The 16,426-nt window shown below is 55.2% G+C and overlaps 1 protein-coding gene across 1 annotated transcript; it reads right to left on the reverse strand.

Annotated features, from left to right (window-relative positions):
* Positions 1-276: 276 nt before the first annotated feature.
* On the reverse strand, positions 277-16,114 carry FBF1 (Fas (TNFRSF6) binding factor 1). The gene is made up of 30 exons (XM_010579343.1): positions 15,896-16,114; positions 15,533-15,560; positions 14,798-14,839; positions 14,374-14,464; positions 13,877-13,937; positions 13,337-13,387; positions 13,053-13,197; positions 12,419-12,499; positions 11,526-11,645; positions 10,502-10,655; positions 10,142-10,275; positions 9,599-9,701; positions 9,085-9,480; positions 8,342-8,419; positions 8,015-8,109; positions 7,245-7,303; positions 6,435-6,479; positions 6,209-6,343; positions 5,908-6,008; positions 5,273-5,479; positions 4,643-4,750; positions 4,185-4,324; positions 3,785-3,903; positions 3,531-3,653; positions 2,944-3,129; positions 2,017-2,193; positions 1,688-1,825; positions 1,452-1,584; positions 956-1,080; positions 277-360 (listed from the first exon to the last, which is right to left on the reverse strand). Exons 1-30 carry the CDS (start codon positions 15,896-15,898, stop codon positions 277-279), a joined length of 3,462 nt encoding a protein of 1,153 aa, XP_010577645.1. The 5' UTR covers positions 15,899-16,114.
* Positions 16,115-16,426: the final 312 nt, after the last annotated feature.

A 16,426-nucleotide genomic window follows, 5' to 3' on the forward strand; every position in this document is an offset into this window, starting at 1 on the left:
GCCCAAGAGCCAGCAGCATGGCCAACTGAATCCCCCCTACGAGGGCAACTGCCCCCCAGCAGTGCCCTGCGGGATGGAGGCCAGACAAACTGTGGCTTCACAGCCCGTGGGGATGGATTTCATACTCCGAGATTGTTTTTAAAGAGAAGGATGGTTCCTCAGCTGAGAACTGGGATTATTTATTCTTTGTTTTTCTCCCCCGTGTGGAGGGCGCAGCAGCCTCCTGTGAAGACGGACACAGCCATCCTGTGGGTAGTGCGTGGGGATGCCACCTCCTCAGATTGACAGAGATGAAGTGTTGTAGGATGCTTTCTTCAGGGTCTCCAGGAAGAACTGCTCATCCTCTAAGAAATCACGGTCCTGAGAAGAGAGGGATGGATGGGATGGATATCAGCGTGCCACAGAAATGGGGTCACAGTCCACGGTGTCACTCATGAGCGAGGGAAGTATCACAAACCCTCATTCATGCAGTCAGCGGTGGGCAGGTACCCATCCATGATACCCCCTGGGCTGTATGGGCTTCCCCCCCAGAGCCCATAACCTCACACTCTGAGCAAGACCCACAGAGGAAGCCTCAAAGAGCATCCCTGCCTGGGCAAGGACCCAGCAGAGAAGCAGGGGGCTGATAGGAGAGGATGGCAGCATCATGAAACCAGAGCCCAGCAGAGCTGGCTTCTCCCACCCAGGGATGGGGTGAGGAGAGGGGTAACCCCACCAAGCCAAGGACATTATCAATGAACCCGAGACAGGCTGTGAGGATCCATCCGTCCTTGCTTCTGGTATCGCTCCTCTAGGTGACCATGGCTTCTGCAAGCCTGCCCAGCCCAGTGGCTCAGTAATTATTTAGGAGACACCCCACACCCTGTGGCTATCAGGCTCAAATCAGGCTTCACCCAGCCCTGCTCCCACCCAGCTGGTTTGAAGCCCCTTCCAGCCCTGGTCTCCCATGGCTCACCTGCTGGGCCCTGTGCTTCAACAGCAGCAGTTTGGCGTAGAGCTCGGTGGGGCCAGCCATGGCCAGGGTTTCCCTGCTACCCCCCGGGCTGTGCTGAGGGAGCACCCTGACAGGAGGCGGAAAGCCTGGAACAAAAGCCTGACTGTGTGATGCTGCCACTGTTAGAGGAACTGCAGACGGAGACAACAGACCATCCCTTTTTTTTGCTGCCTGCATGTCCCTGCAACATTGTCCTCCCCAACCTTGCAGTGCAAACAGGCTTTAACCCACCTGCCTCTCCCTTTCTGCCTCCTCTCCCCCCTCCTGGTACTGCCCTGGCTCAGAGAGCTCCACTGAGCTCCTTCAGGGGAGGAGGCAGCCAACTCACATCTGAAGTTCATATACAGGGGAACTAAAACAGCACCCAGGAACATCCCAAGCCTCCTGAGAAGTGGAATGCAAGTGCAGCTGCCCCCCAGCATGTCCCTTCCCATCAGCAGCATGCAGGAATCCTTACACAGCATGCTGGGGAGGCCTTTTGTAGGGGCACTGAGGTCCTGGTCTGCAGTCAGCAGCTTCATGGGGTTGTTGGGCAGCTCCTCGCGAAGCTGTTCGAGCTGTCTCCTCTGGTGAGCCATGCTCAGGCGCTCCTGCCCCGTCCCCAGGAGAAAGGGAGAGAGAAGCTGTTGGCAAAGGTTCAGGCCCTTGGCATGGCAGCCCCAGGCCAGGAAGGGAAGGTGAGGGGGTATTTGCCTGGTGCAAACACTGTTCCTGCTGCTTCAGCTGCTCCAAGTGCTGCTGCATGACCTGCAGCCTGGTCTGGTGCTCAGACTCTATCCTGCATGCCTCGCGCAGGGCTCGCTCCCCTTCCTCATACTTCTGGGATGAGAGCTGCAAGGAAGAGCAGCTGGGGAGGCTGGGGACAAAGACCCTCACTGCCCTGGGGCAAGGCTCCTTTGTGCATCCCCTTAGTCCCCTCCCAGGACAAGATGAGGATTCACAACTTTAGGAGGGCTGTGAAACCCCAGCTTTGCTGCCAGCCTGTGTACAGCTGTGAATTGCAGTGCAGATGTTCTGCTTACCTTGGTCACGCTTTTAATCTCCTCCTCCCGCTGCCGGATGCGCAGCGCAAGCCCGTTCACCTTCTCCTTCTCCAGCCTCAGCTCCTGCCAGGCCTCATCCAGCAGCTCCCTGTCCCTTGCCAGCTGCTCCTCCTTGGCTTTCAGCTCACGGCCCCGGATCTTCAGCTCTGCCTGCTCCTAGGATGGGTACAGAGGAAACCAGTGCATTATCTGCCCTGTCCTGGACACTATCTCACATCTTCCCAAGTGACGGGAGAGATCTGCCCCTGTTGAGCTTCTCATGTGTGCCAGTTTGGAGTGCAGAGCAACAACACCAGGTAGTCAAGCAGTGCCCTCATCCACCCACCCTTGGGGACCAGGGCTGGCAGAGCTGTGATTGTACAGACACACACACACTCCTTCCCCAGAAAGGACGGAGCCCCTCATCATGTTGCACACCCTAAAACATGCTCAAGGCACAGCAGTTTGTCAGCAGTGGAAATACCCAGCCTAAATGGTTATTTTCCACCCTGGTAGCCCTTAAAAATGCAGCTCTGCTGCACTGTCTGTGCCACATATCCCCTCTAGACAGCCCCAGGGGGGAGCAGAACTGGCTCTGAACATGTCCCCATGGCATGGGGAGGTTTTGCTTAACCCACCACGGGGGTTTCCTCTCACCAGACTTACAATGGAGGCAGCTACGCCTGGTCTGGCTGCCCAAACTCCTCACAGGCAAAGCGGAGAGACAGAGGCAACTGATCCTTCAGTCATCGTCTAAAATGGGCTGGTGGAGGCTGTTCCTAGAACAGCCAGATTCTCACCACCCAGAGTGACATCTCTGTCTTAAACACTTGAAGGCAGTGCTGAACGTCTCCCCTGTGGGCAGGACCCATCTGTGAGCCTGCCAGGCAGTGCTGGAGGCCACAGGAAGGGGCTCCACTGTGGTACCTTGGCCAGGCTCATGATGGTGCCCTCTCTCTGAGAGTCCATCTGCAGGACTCGGTCCATGTCGCGCTCCATCCACTCCTTGCTCAGCTGCTGCCGGGTGTGAAATTCAGCCCACTCAGCTGCCAGCTTCCGTCGCTCCTCCGAGCACTTCTGCATCACCGTCTTCTGCTCCTCCAGCAAAGCGCTCTGGAGAGCATCACAAGAGAGGGAGAGAGAAAGCACTAAGTCCCATTCGCTGTAGGATTTTTCTCCTTTAACCCATCCTGCCACTAAACTCCACACAACATCTAGAGGCTGGTTCAAGCCCACTGCACCTGGCGTGAACCCTGCATGGAGAGCTCTGGCCCCACGCTCCTCAAGAACCAGCATGCATCATGCACGCGCACAGCAGCCTCTTGCATCCACGTGCCAGAGGGTTGGTCTGATTGTGATTCACCGTGCGACTGGGTGTGGGATTGAGGAGAGAGAGGGCAGAGGAAGGATGCTGCAGCCCAGCATCTAGCTCCTTCCTCCACACACTGCAGCACAGCCCCGGTCAGGCTCACGAGACATGTGAAAAGCACCTGGAGATGTCTGCCCTATCTCACCTTCGCCCTCTCCAGCTCTGCTCGCTCCATGGAGAGCTGCTGGGTCATGACTCGCCGCTGCTCCTCCAGCGAGTGCTGCAGTGATTCCACTTTGGATTGCTCTGCCGTCGCCCTCCATCGCTCCTGGGTTCAGTCACAGAGGAGAGACAGATGCCATTCACAGGCTCTAGGCCAGGGACCTCCCATGGGCAAGACATACGCCCCATATCCAGACAGGAGGGCTGACCTGGGCCAAGGACACAGCATGGGCTCACCTGCTCCAGCAGCCGAGTCTGCTCACCCAGCCTGGCCTCCATTTTAGCGATCACCTCCTGGAGTCGGCTCCGCTCCTCCTCCATGTCCCTCTGCTGCTGCGATAGCCTGTCCTGGAGCACTGGGGAGAGGCAGCAGCAGGGTCATGAGCAGCCTGAGGTAGGAAGCCCCCCTCTGTCCACACCATATTCATGGAAAAACCGCATGCGTTTGTGCTCGTCGCCTTCTGCACATTCCCAGGACACTGTTTTGTAAAGAGGAGACCCTGAGATGTCCAGTGACCAAGGCAGACAAAGCTCCCAGCCCCTAGCTGACTTGGAGCAACTTCTCCCCATTTTCTGGGTGTCCCCAGCCCCGGGGAGACCCCGCAGCCGTTTCAGTGCAGAGGAATAGCAGACGTACCCTTGAGCTGCTTGTCCCGCTGCCGTGCCCCCATGGCCAGCTCCTGGGAGGTGGTGTGGTGCGTGGCCTCCACTTTGTGTGAGAGGTCGTGCAGGTCGCTGGAGAATTTCTCCATCTGCTCGATGACACCGTTCAGAGACCTGTGGAGAGGAGCAAGGCGAGTTTCACCCCTATGGGACACATGCCATCACACTGCGATGGAGGGGAGGATGTGTGGTGTGGTGGGCCAAAGGCTGGGCAGCCCTGTCCCAAACCTCTCTGGGTCATAGCAGAGCAGTAGGAAGATGTAGCTGCTGCTTAGGGGAGTACTGACAGATATTAAACAGCTCAGCGTCCCTCGAGGCAGCAGGTGGGAGAGGGGATGGCCCCTGTTGCCATGGTCCGAGGCTAGTTCCCCATAGAACAGGGAACACCATGGTCAGGGACCAATGTGGGGATATGATGCTGGCTGTTGGTACCTGGTGTGTGAAGTGGCGCTGGTCACCGCATCAATCTCCTGGTCTTTCAGCCGCTTCAGCCGCTGGAGCTGCTCTTCATGGTCTTTGCGCATCTCCTGGACAGACACTCTGTGGGACATGGGGCAGGAGCCCACCATAGGCTGTTACAAACCAGTGCTCACCGTGACGGGCACCATGGAAGAGGCTTGGTCGTGGGGCTGAGAACCAGGTCCCAGGACCTGAGCTGGCATGATGGTCTGTCATGGGGCATCTCACTGACAGGCATCCACATTTGCAATGGACAACATTTGGGGGTTATGGGCTTCTCTACCAGAAACCGATTTCTCATTGACCCAAACTATGCGGACATCAGTGACTCACTGACCTGAATAAAAGGGATTTGGGGGAAATAAAACACTGGGTTCAGCATCTTTCAAAATACAATGCATTCACTCTGAAATGATGTCTCCAGCCAGATCTCCGTGTCCACCTACAAAGCAAATCCCCATTCCAAAAGCCACCCAGCTGCCCACAACCCAGTGCTTCTGGAGTGTGATTTCTCCTTTCACCGTGTCCCCAAACCATTCCCTGGTTCCTTTGCCGAGACTGGAGGTACTAGCCCCACATGCGAGCTGCTCGTGCCATTCTCACCTCTGCAGCTCTCGCAGCCGCTCCAGCTCCAGCGTGCTCTGCTGCTCCAGCGCTGCCAGACGCTGCTGGTGCTGTGCAAGCAGCTCTGCCCGTGCCTGCTCTGCATCCTGGCTCTGTGACAGGAGCTGAGCCGCCAGCTGCTCCTTCTCCCGCCGCAGCCTCTCCTCCCGCTGCCCAAAGGTCTCCTCCACCACCTTCACCCGGCTCCTGCCCGGAGAGGTCACAGCAAGGAAGAAGTGTTGCTTTCATGGCAATACCTGGCAGTCTCTACCCAAAGTGCACACAGGGATCTAGGAGCAGATCAGTGTCACTGTGTGCATGGGGAAACAAGCAGACTCTCCGCAGTCTGAGCCGTGAAACCTCCTGCTACTGCCCAGTGTGGTGCCCTCGTTAGGGACATGCTGGCAATGGGACTGGCCCCTCCATGGGACAGTGTTGGTGAGAGTGGACCCCCACCTTGGCTCACCCATGGGGCTGCTCTCTGCCTCCACCAGGTCCACATCAACACGGCTCTATGCCTGCCCACCCCAGGGATGGATTTGGGAAGCACTCCAGCACTCCCACCCCAGAGGGAATGGAGAGGGCTGTAGGCAAGGACCTGACAGAGGAGGGGAGCACAGGCAAGAGCCTGGTACCTGTGGGCACTCTCAAGAAGATCCAGATCCTCCTGGTGCCGCTGCTGGAGACTCTCCAGCAACAGTTTGTGTTGTGTCCGCTCCAGCTCCAGCGTCCGGACCTGCCAGGCACCCAGGGAGAAGGTCCTTGTGCTGTCCCAGGGACAGAGCTCCTACAGCAGCACTTGGTGGCCATAGGCATCTCTGGACAGGAAGGTTTCTCCTCTCTCCTGTCACCCTGATGCTATTTGGAGTGGGCATGGCCCCTTCTCCTCCCCTTGGGTCACCCATGATCCCCCATCCAGCAGGCGACAGGGCTCACCTGGCTCTCCAGCTCTGCCACTCGAGCCTGGGTGCTGAGCAGTGCTGCCTGACAGCCTGATGCATCCTCGTAGAGCTGGGCTGTGGGAGTCCCCAGCCTCCTCTCATGCAGCAAGCCCAGGGCTGGGGACTCTGCCTATAGGGATGGAGAGAGAAGATCGAGGCCCTTCAGGATCAGTGGCTTTGTGGTGTGGCCACCAGCCTCCAAATGAAGGCACGTGCCTCACCTGCAGCTGCGGGGCAGGCTGGAGATGTGCCCTGGGTGTGGTAACCTGCAGAGACACAGGGATCCTCTCAGGGAGGTAAAGCCCTGGGGAGAACATCTCCTCCTAGCCTGGGAATGGCGATCCATCCCCAGCCTACTACAGTCCCTCCTCTACCCTTCTCCAGCCCCATTGCTGGCCTGGGTCCCTTCTTCCCAGCTGATACCCAGTAGCCCCTACCCCAGACACAAGCATGCTGGGCTCTTACTTCTCTGGGGACAGACTCAAGGCTAAGACTGAGTCCTCTGGGAGACAGCGTGTGTCTTGCCACCAGGGCAGGGTGAGGAGGCCCAGTTAGGTGAGAAATGGAGGCTTCAAAGACCAAGCAAGAGCTGCACTCTGTCAGAGGCTCTGCTTCCCCTTCAGTTGTCTAGAAACAAATCTCAGAACATGTTCACCACCATACTGGGGAAAAACGGCTGAAGAAGTCCTTTACCAACTGCAGCCTCTGTTGTCTAATTAAAATTATACATATATATGTCTGGGGAACTATGTAAATGCTGTTCAGACAACACAGGGTTGTAAATGCACATGATTTACAAAGCATCCATAGCACACGTGCTTTGGCCTGACAAATACAACTTGTGGCATCTCGGGGCTCTCCAAACACTTTGCCTCCGTGAACACAGGCTCCCAGAGATGCAAAGTGGGGCATATCCTTCCTCCTGCCCAGGAAGCATGGAGAGAGTTGGATGATGGTGAGTCAGCATGGCAGGGCTCACCATCACCACCATGATCCTGCACCTCTCAGGGGCACAGGCCCAGCAGACCTACCTGAGCAAGTGGGGCAGGGGTCTGCGTCTCCTTCTCTCCTGGGAACAAGGATGTGGGGACTGGAAATTAAACAAATCCATGATTCAGATATGGCAATGGGAAGCATCCCCTCCCAGAAGGATGAGGGCCTGGGTCTCCTGGGCAGAGCAAGAAGGGTCCTGTTCCGCTCTGGAGGCTGGTGATGGGGACGGAAGGTCAGACTGGCTTGTCCATACCTGCACACCTACCCCACCACACACACAATGGTGGGACTCTGCTCTACAGAGTAGGTGTGGGGGCAAAGCATAGCTCCTCCTCCATCTCCATCACCTAGGGAGGAGGCTGGGTCCCCTAAACCACTTTCAATGGCCTCTGAACTGGTGCACAGCCTCAGCCCAGGGCAGGAGGTGGTCTTCCAGCACACAGCACTAGTGGGACGAATGAGGGGGCAGCAGGAGGGAAGGGGGAGAGAGAAGGGACAGCACGAACTTACGCCCACCCATTGCTCAGAGAGAGCAAGTCCCTTGCAGCCCTCTGAAACCCCAAAGGCAGCACTGCGGAGCTCAGTGTGCCCCAGCACGATGTCCCCACCGTGCCATGAAATGGGGATGGTGAGATCCTGCAGCTTGGCAGACCACTCCGACAATGGCCGGTCAAAGCCTGGGCAGCATTCACATGGCCAAGGGTGATGCTGGGGCTCCTGCTTTTTTTTTTTTTTTTTTTTTTTTGCAGGGCAGGGGGACCCTCTCTGCATTACTGCTGCCCAAATTGTACAACCACACGAAACACACCCAGGGCGCTGGCATCTCTGGAGGGATCCGCCTTCGCAGCCTCTGACGGGTGAGCTGAGGCTCGTTTTGCAGTGCTGAGCCAAGGGACCAGCTGCCTGCGTGGGCACAGAGACACAAGTGACGCACAGCAGTGTCACAGCTCAGGGAGAGGTGCACAGACATTATCCTGCTTGGCATTTCTTTAAAGCTTGGCTGTCCCACTGTGATCGCCTTTCCTCCCAGTTACAGAGGTCCCAGCCCTCCCCATTCCCTCATCTCACACATATGGCTGCTTTCTGCAGGATGTCTCTCCCATGGAGGATGCCTGAAAGGTGAAGGAGACCTTACCCAGAGCCATCTGCACTCGCTGCCTTGTCCTGCAGGGCAGTTGCCTGCTGCGGTGCTCCTGTGGAGGTGGCTGGCTGGCTGCAAGCAAAACGCATCCTATGTGGAAGAGCCGAGGAGGCAGTGAAAACCAAGATCCTTTCCCCCAACACCAGTTCCTGCCATGCAGCTGAAAGCCTCTGTCCCACTCAGCTGTGGCAGGATTCAGCTTTTTGGCTGCAGAGAGAGCAAAGATGCCTCAAAACCTCCACCACTGGCATTCCTCCTTGCTGCATCCACCCCTCTTCCCCAGGGCAGCAGCAGCCCCAGCTAACACACCCCAGCCCACGACACACGGCTGTTTGTCTGCAATTCACTTGAGTCCCATTCGAAGGGCCCAAGTCTGAACCTGCATCCATGTAAACTCAGCTGGAGGAGGTGGTTTGCCTGGTACTAGGAGGAATGAAGGGGAATGAAGGCGGGAACAAGGAGTACAGGGGCAGCTCATGGGGGTGTGCTGATCCAGGACAGCTCCGCGGGACCCGAGGCAGTGTGTGCAATCTTGGCCATAACTGGAAGGAGAGCCCAGAGGTGTGATGGGACTGTGGGCTGGATCAGTGGGAGAAAGCTCCACATTATTACCCCAGCCCGAGACAAGACAGTGCTTAAAATTAATTAAATGTGAGCTGAGGGTTTCTGAGAGGCTCTGCTGGAGCAGCTACACATGGAGCAGATGAGAGCACTGGGGCCATCAACCATGCCTTTACCTGACAGGAGAGCAGGGATCCAGCCCTTCGCCTGGGGCCTCCGAGGGCTTGGCATTTCTCTCCTGGGCCTTTGCCTGTGCTTGGGCTTTCTTGCGAGACAAGGCAGCGCTCAGCCAGTTCTCCTCCTCCAGCGGGTCGGGTTTAGCCGCTGCCTCCTCTGCAGCTGGGAGCTGGCTGGTGGGGCCAGGCCGCCCGCCTGTGGCGGGGCTGGTGTAGCTCACCACGGGACTGCCCTTTGCTGGAGACGTCGGCTCCGAATCCATAACATCCTCATCTTTCAAGCCCAGCCAGTCACCTCCAGCCCTGCTGCCCCGCACAGGGCTCCGGCGGGCTGGAGGAGGAGGTCTGGAGTGGGGCTCTGGTTTCGGTTCACTGCTGTTCTCGGCCGAAAACCTGCTGCAAGGAGAAGCAGTGGCATACCTGCCTACGAGGGGACCCCGGGGACCCTGCCTGCTCCACCACAGGGGCAGCGCGGCTGGTGGCTGGAGCTACAGACACACACAGAGCACAATACCTCACAGACTGCCTCCTTGCCAGCTGGCCCTCGGGCATGGATGCCACTGTGGGCTGGTACGCTCCAAAGACAAAATCCTCCTCGTCCCGACCCTCTTCTTTCTCTGTTCAGACAAGCAGCCTTGAGTCAGTGCCCAGAAGAGCAGCTGCCTGCAAAGACACCAGCCCTCCTCCTCCCCTGCAGCTCCCACTGGGATTGCTGCCTCTGGGAAAACACAGCTGGAAACATCTTCCCCAGAAACCTGTGACGTGCCTCCTCAGTGTGGCTGGGAAAAGCTTCTTTGCTGGGAATCAGCCCACGTCCAAAGGCAATTGAGTTACGGCTACTGTGCAAATGCTCCCAGGCTGCCACGAGGGCACAGTACGCCACTTTTGCATTAGCCACCTTCCCCCTGCCCCAGCGCTGACTGAAAGCCCATTAGCAACCCTGTTCACCACTACAGAAAGGATATTTTCCCTGCAAGGGCATTAGAAATCAATCTTGCCTTCCCACGCCAACTCTGTCACCTCTGCAGACCTTCCCCGCATCCCCAGCTGTGCTCACCTGGCTGCTTTTGGTACTTCTTATCCAGTTTGAACTCCCTGTGCTGTCCCATGCTTGGCTGTTCCAGGATTTTGGCCACAGAGCCTCGTCCCAGCAACTCGTCCAGCTTGGAGCGGGCTGGCCGGAGCTCCTCTCTGTTGGGGACACAGCAGCAGATGGGTTTCTCCGAGAGGTAGGGCTGTCCCTCGTCACACAGCCTTGCCAGGCTGCTCTGGCTCTTCTCTGTGAAATAAGGCTGCCCTTGCCCCTTTCTGGGACCCACAGGCAGAAGCTCCAGCATCCCCCACCCATCATGGTGGCACCATCTCAACACACAAGCCGTCCCCTGCTTTACTCCCACTGCCTCTTCATTGCCCTTACTCTTCTGCCTTCTTTCCCTGCTTCTCATCTCCTTTTGGGCCATTGCCAAATCCCAGTGCATCCATCAGGTCATCACCATCATCTTCAAACGTGAGCTCCTCCCTCCTCCGGACTGGCTTCATGGTGTGCAGGGGCGTCTGGGGTAGGGCTGGCTCTATGGATGGGATCACACATGATAGGAGGTTTGATCAGGGCTTTTTGGTTTTTTTTTAACAACAGATCAAAGCAGCCCTGCCTGCTTTTATCTCTCAGGACCATCTACAAGTAATTTTTAAATAACTCTTTTCAGTGACCAAAACTCACAGGAAGTGACAAAGTGGCAATGCACTACTGCCTGGTCTGTGGCCATGCGTCCACTGATGGGACATTGCTGGGTGTCACTAACACTGGGGTTTCCAGCTCTGGTTAACACCAAGAGCTTTTTTAGCTTTGCAAGTTTCTAATCAGATAATTCCTGTCCCCCTTCACCCAAAGTCCCTGCTCCACTGATGCATCTTAGTCCTTGCCCTAACCCACCAGCTGCTGCTTGTGTCCAGAGTGGATTTATTGGGGCGAAAGGCTATTTTAGGGGACTATCAGACCCATTAGCATCTCTGCAGCAGGAACAAGAGGGTAAGTGCCTGTAACACAGCCACAGGGCAGCTAGATCCCACCCAGAGGGTGCCCCAGCTGTGGTTTGGCGTAGACCGGTGATACTCTCAGCCACCCAAATCCTGACCCAGAAAACTTATTCTCATTTGGCAATGTGTAGAACAGGCTGGATGAGGTCAAAGGTAAGAACTGAGCTTCCATTCCCAGAAAGGAAAGGTCAGTTCTGTAACCTGTGGCACACTGGAAATATCAAGCACTCTGTGACCTGTGCCACAATTAACCCTGTCACCAAGTTGCTCTATAAATGACGATATCAGTTAATAAGAGATGGGACTAGGTGGTTTTCAATTTTATCAGTTTGGACCTCACATAAACTAATCCAGGCTGCTGATTCATTTAATACAAAGAGGATGCACTGAGCAACCCTGCTTACCTTTCTCTTTGCTCTGTTCTGGTTTTTTCTCAGAGCTGCTTCTAGTGCCTGTTGGAGACGGTTTCTTGGGAGCATCCTGCTCCTCATCAGATAAAAGCCCTGCCAAAGGATCATCTAAATCTAGGAATTACCCCATAGGGGCAGACAAGGAGAATAATAATAAAAACAAACAAAACCAATGTTATTTAGATGAACAGTTCTGCACTAAGCTAAGCACTATTCCCCACCATGTGCACATGGGAACAGGAGACTATATCTGCCCAAAGCCATGAAGGCAGGTTCTGCAGGGACTTGGGATACCCTCGAGTCTCCCTGAACTTCAAACACTCAAGAGTTACATTTCTGTTCAGTTTTTCCACATTTTCTTTCTCCTAGAAGAAAATAAGTCAAAATTTGGGTGCTTTAACGCTTGAACAGTGTTTAGGCAAAGAAAAAGGGGAGAAGGAAGCCCACCTAAATCACTTAAAGCCCATTAGTGATTTTAACAGATGTTGATCTTGGTTAAAGCACAGGGTTTAACAACCAGATCTCAGCTGTGCCAGGAAACTGCCCCCCCCCGATTTGATGCTGGACAGAATCCCCCCTGACACAAGGGCTCCCAAGTGTTACAGACAGTCATTAAAAAACAAAGCACATGTGAAAATGCAAATGCCCCCAGGAAATGTCTCCCAGCCCTGTCCTGGGGAGGGACTCAAACACAGAGCTGTATTTTTTTTTCCTTTGGTCACCCCTGAAGTATTAGATTTGCACCTGCATCGTAGGGGTGAAGGACTGTATATCATTAACCAGCCAAGCCTTCAGTTAACAGAACAGGCAAGCTATGGGCAAAGAGCAAGAGCAGAGTCCTCAGCTGCCCCCATGCATCTATGTGCTGAAGTGAAGCAACATCCTACCTTCAAAGTTAAATTTCTTGTACTGTCGGGAAGCGGGGGGGGATGAGAGTGGCTTCTTCTCCATCATAGGTACAGACTCTCCTAGAAAGAGAGGCCGTGGCTCTCAGAGACAAGGTGCTGCAGAGATGTCCCTCTCCCACCCGGCTGAAGGTCATGTTTCTGGCAGCAGCCCTCTAAAAGCACATATTGTGACACACAGGCCACCCACAGCCCTGCAGGTGGGAATCTCTCTAGAAGGGCCTCCGTGCAGGCAGAGAAGGAGAAAAGGGTCTGGGGAAGAGCAAGGCAGTTTGGAGACTGGCATGGAACCCCTCTGGCTCTCCTTCCACACAGATCAAGCAGATCCCTGGTCTTTGACCTGCAGCAGGGAATGGCCAAATGGTGTTTGGTGGGAGGCTGCAGTCCGGCCGTTGTTGCTGCTGATGTTACCCCACTGTGACAAGAGGCTAGGCCAGGGATCTCCCAAGGAAGAACACACGGCCAGAATAACATGTTGTGTCTGGGACAGCCTCAAAAAGGACCAGGAAAAGGATTTTAGGGAACCAATCCATTTTTTGTTCCCTATCCTGGAAGAAAATACCCCCTGCTCATTTGGAACCAGGCTATGAAAAGAAGAGCAGGATCTCCTTGTTACCTTTCTCAGGAGCTAGCACCTTCCCTGTGGTTTTTACTGCTCCTCCCGCGGAGTCACATTTCCCAGGACCTTTCACGGTTGTCTTCCCTGGCCCAGAAGTGCGTTTCGATATTCCCAGGAGATCAGCTTCCATGTCGTCCATGTCCTGGAAAGCAATAGGACGAGGATGGGAGTAGGGTGAGTGCTGCTAATGCCTCAGTGCTACTTCTCCCTTTGGAGGCTGGTGCTGAAGGGCATGGTTGCAGTGCATGAGGGGCTGAGATGGAGGGTATTTATGCACTTACCTTCAGGGTCTGCAGCAGAGCTTGTGGGTCTGCGTCAGAGGCACTGGATCCCTGTGTGCCAAGGAGGGCAGAGATCAGAGACAAGCAGCCTTCAGAAACTCCTCGCCCCTCACTTCCACGCTCCAGCCCCTGGTTTTCCTCATTTTATGGAATGGAAGAATACATGCCCAACTCCTCCTGGTGGCCCCCTTGCTGGAAACCCTGTGCCTTGATTCCTTTGCTGAGGTCCTGCTGCCTCTGGGAGAAGCATCAGGAAAACCAAGGCCATTGCTTTGCCCGAAGTGTACCCAGGAAGGCTGGGCTGCAGCAGCACGTGCCTCCCTGGCTTTGCTCCATCTGATCCAGGGCACCTGGAAGCCCCTCTCCCATCTTCCCCACCCCACAGGGATGCTGGAGAGGGGTTATGTCTTCATCCAAACTTCACAGTTCATCCCTGTTATCCCACTGCTGACTTGGATGGGGTGATACCAGGGGCAATCTTGGCTCGGCTCAGCCCCAGCCCTTGGGACACCCAGGCTCTCTCCTGAAATTTGGGCTCACCTCTGCAGCTTTGATGTCCTCCGCAGGGAGTTTGCTGAAGAAATCATCCTCTAGAAAGGACCTGTGACACAAGCCGGGGGTTAGCAGCACCACATGCGAGCTCGGCAAGGGTGCCCTGGGGACAGCCAGGCCAGATGGTGGGAGGTGGAGGGGACCGCAGGGGCACACCATGACAGCCACATCATACAACAGAAAATGAGGCTAGAATAGCACTGGGATGAAAGACAGTAGTGCTAGCACTGCTATATTTAAGCAAGCAACTGTCATAAGGGAGATTTACAGAAGATGTACGGGGCTGGGGGCACCCAACTCTTGCTGGAAAGCTTCAGGCTCTGGGCTCCCAGTTCCCAAAGGCATCGCAGGTAACTCGCCTTCCCAGGCAATTGCTATCGGGGCAGGGAGCGAGGTGGAGAAGCCGAGGATGGGGCAGGTCAGAAGGACTTGGGGAGCACATAAAGATCTCCAAGTGGGAGAGGCTATGTCTGAAAGGCACTCACTTCTTGCTGGCCTGTGAGCTGGTGCCCCGGGCTCTCCCACTGCTGCCCCCAGCCAGCTGGGAAGCTCTGGCAGATGTAACAGGGGGTTCATCTGGAAACAAGACAGGGAGAGATTAGGTTGACAGATACAGGCATATTCCTACTCTAGGCACTCCAAAGGTGGATTTGCTGTCTCCCTGTGAGCTGCAGAGGCTTTTAATCGGAGATGGACTTCACTTCACCTCCCCAACCTGATGTCCAGCCTATACAGTGGCCTCTGACTCTGGGATACCCTGCTTTCCGCTCTGCTGCCTGGTTCATCCCTCCCCTCACAACTGGAGCCCCTTGGAGATCAATGGCTGTTGCACCAGCACCTCCTGCTCCCAGGAGGGGAATAAGAACACATGGATGCTGCCCTTTCAGTTGCAAAGAAGGTTCATTTTACCATCATATCGCAGGAGGTCATCAAGCACATCATCAATAGAGCCTGAAATGAGACAAATTAAAGGTGTTGAGGCAGGTGAGCCCACCAAGCAGGTGTAAAAAAGCTCCCAATTTCAACATGGCTTGCACTTTTGAAATCCCCCAAGAATAAAGGCTTGGTCTCAAGCATCATCAGCGCAAGGCCTTTCTTGCCAGTCTAGAAAGAACTCCCAGGTCTCGATCCACTATTTTGTAGATAAAAGATCTGTCTTCACTTAGTCAGAAATGGGAGATCTTTATGAAGTCAGCCAGCTGCTTTCTATTCACTTAGTCACCGGCCACAGGCAGCACTTAATGTGTGAGCTCTCACCCCGCAGTATCTCAGAGCCCCTGGGCAACCCCAAAAGCACTGTTTCAGTATCAGGGGCTGCAAGAGGCCTCCAAACAAGCAGTTAGGGATTAGGTGAGGAGAAGAACTGAAATAAATGCATATATTCTCCCCTGGATTTGGGAAAGCCCACAAGAAAGGAATATAGGACCCCAATAAGCAAATCCACTTGATGCGAGAGGCAAGTGAGTATCTCCGGTTCAGGAATGACACAGCTCACTCAACTGCAGCTTTCACACAAGGATCATGAAACATTTCAGTAGCCAGGACTGCCACCTGATCCCAGTGTCCCCCCTCTTCTGTCCCATGCATTCCCAGCAGACCAAAGCACCTACAGACAGTGAAAGGAAAGCATGTGAGTGTACGTACCTCTTAAACCCTTTTGGGGTTTTGTAGCCTATGGAGAAAGACAAATTCTCTCATTAGAAAATGAAGCAGGTCTGACCTGGACTTTCTCAAAACACGCTAAAGCCAGAGGCAGGTTTCTCCAGAGCATCCCATAAGCAACAGTGAAGCCCTCCTCCTGCTCATGCTGTTTGGGAAATGGCACATGAAATGCAGGGGAACCACAGAGATATTGACAACTTTAGAGACACCAGTGAGCACAGTCCCTCCTGACTGCCAGCTGGGCAGAAGCCTCCGGCCCTTGGCATCACTTGGGCCTCCAAACAGAGGTGGCTGGGCATCAAATTTGGATTTCCCAGGCCTGCCTTAGTACCGGATCACACTCACCATCGTGGCGTGCCAGCCTTCCCCTGCTCCAGCAAGTCCATTTACAGATTCTTCCAACCTCCACCTCCACGTTGCCGGGGGGGATCCAACACCGTTGATCACATCCACACCAACCTCCTACCTGCAGGGAGAGGAGGATTTTCCGATTTGCTGTTACAGCCAGTGGCACCTCTCTTAAACAATTTCCCTCTGCAGCCTGCCAGGCTGGCTCCGTGCTGCTCGGACCTCTCCAAGCCACTCTAAATGAGGCTCAATCTAAGTCTTAAAAACGATCCCCCGTTCCCCAAAACAGTCTGGCGTTCCTGCAGCAGTTTGTGTGGGGAATATCACAACGACACCAAGAAATTGCTCTGCAAAATAACTCGAGAGGGAACAAATACCACCCGTTCTGCCCCACTTGTGTGGAGCCAAGTAGAGCCCAGGGGGTGACTCCTGCTGTGCCCAAAGCCTGGCGAACACCCCGGGGGGGCTGGGGAGGGAAGGGGGGAAGGAAACCTCATCTCTTTGGGTCCCGAGCACCCGGGGCGGGGG

The sequence above is a fragment of the Haliaeetus leucocephalus genome, unplaced genomic scaffold, assembly GCF_000737465.1.
Source record: "Haliaeetus leucocephalus isolate CR32 unplaced genomic scaffold, Haliaeetus_leucocephalus-4.0 Scaffold657, whole genome shotgun sequence".
Taxonomy (NCBI): Eukaryota; Metazoa; Chordata; class Aves; order Accipitriformes; family Accipitridae; genus Haliaeetus; species Haliaeetus leucocephalus.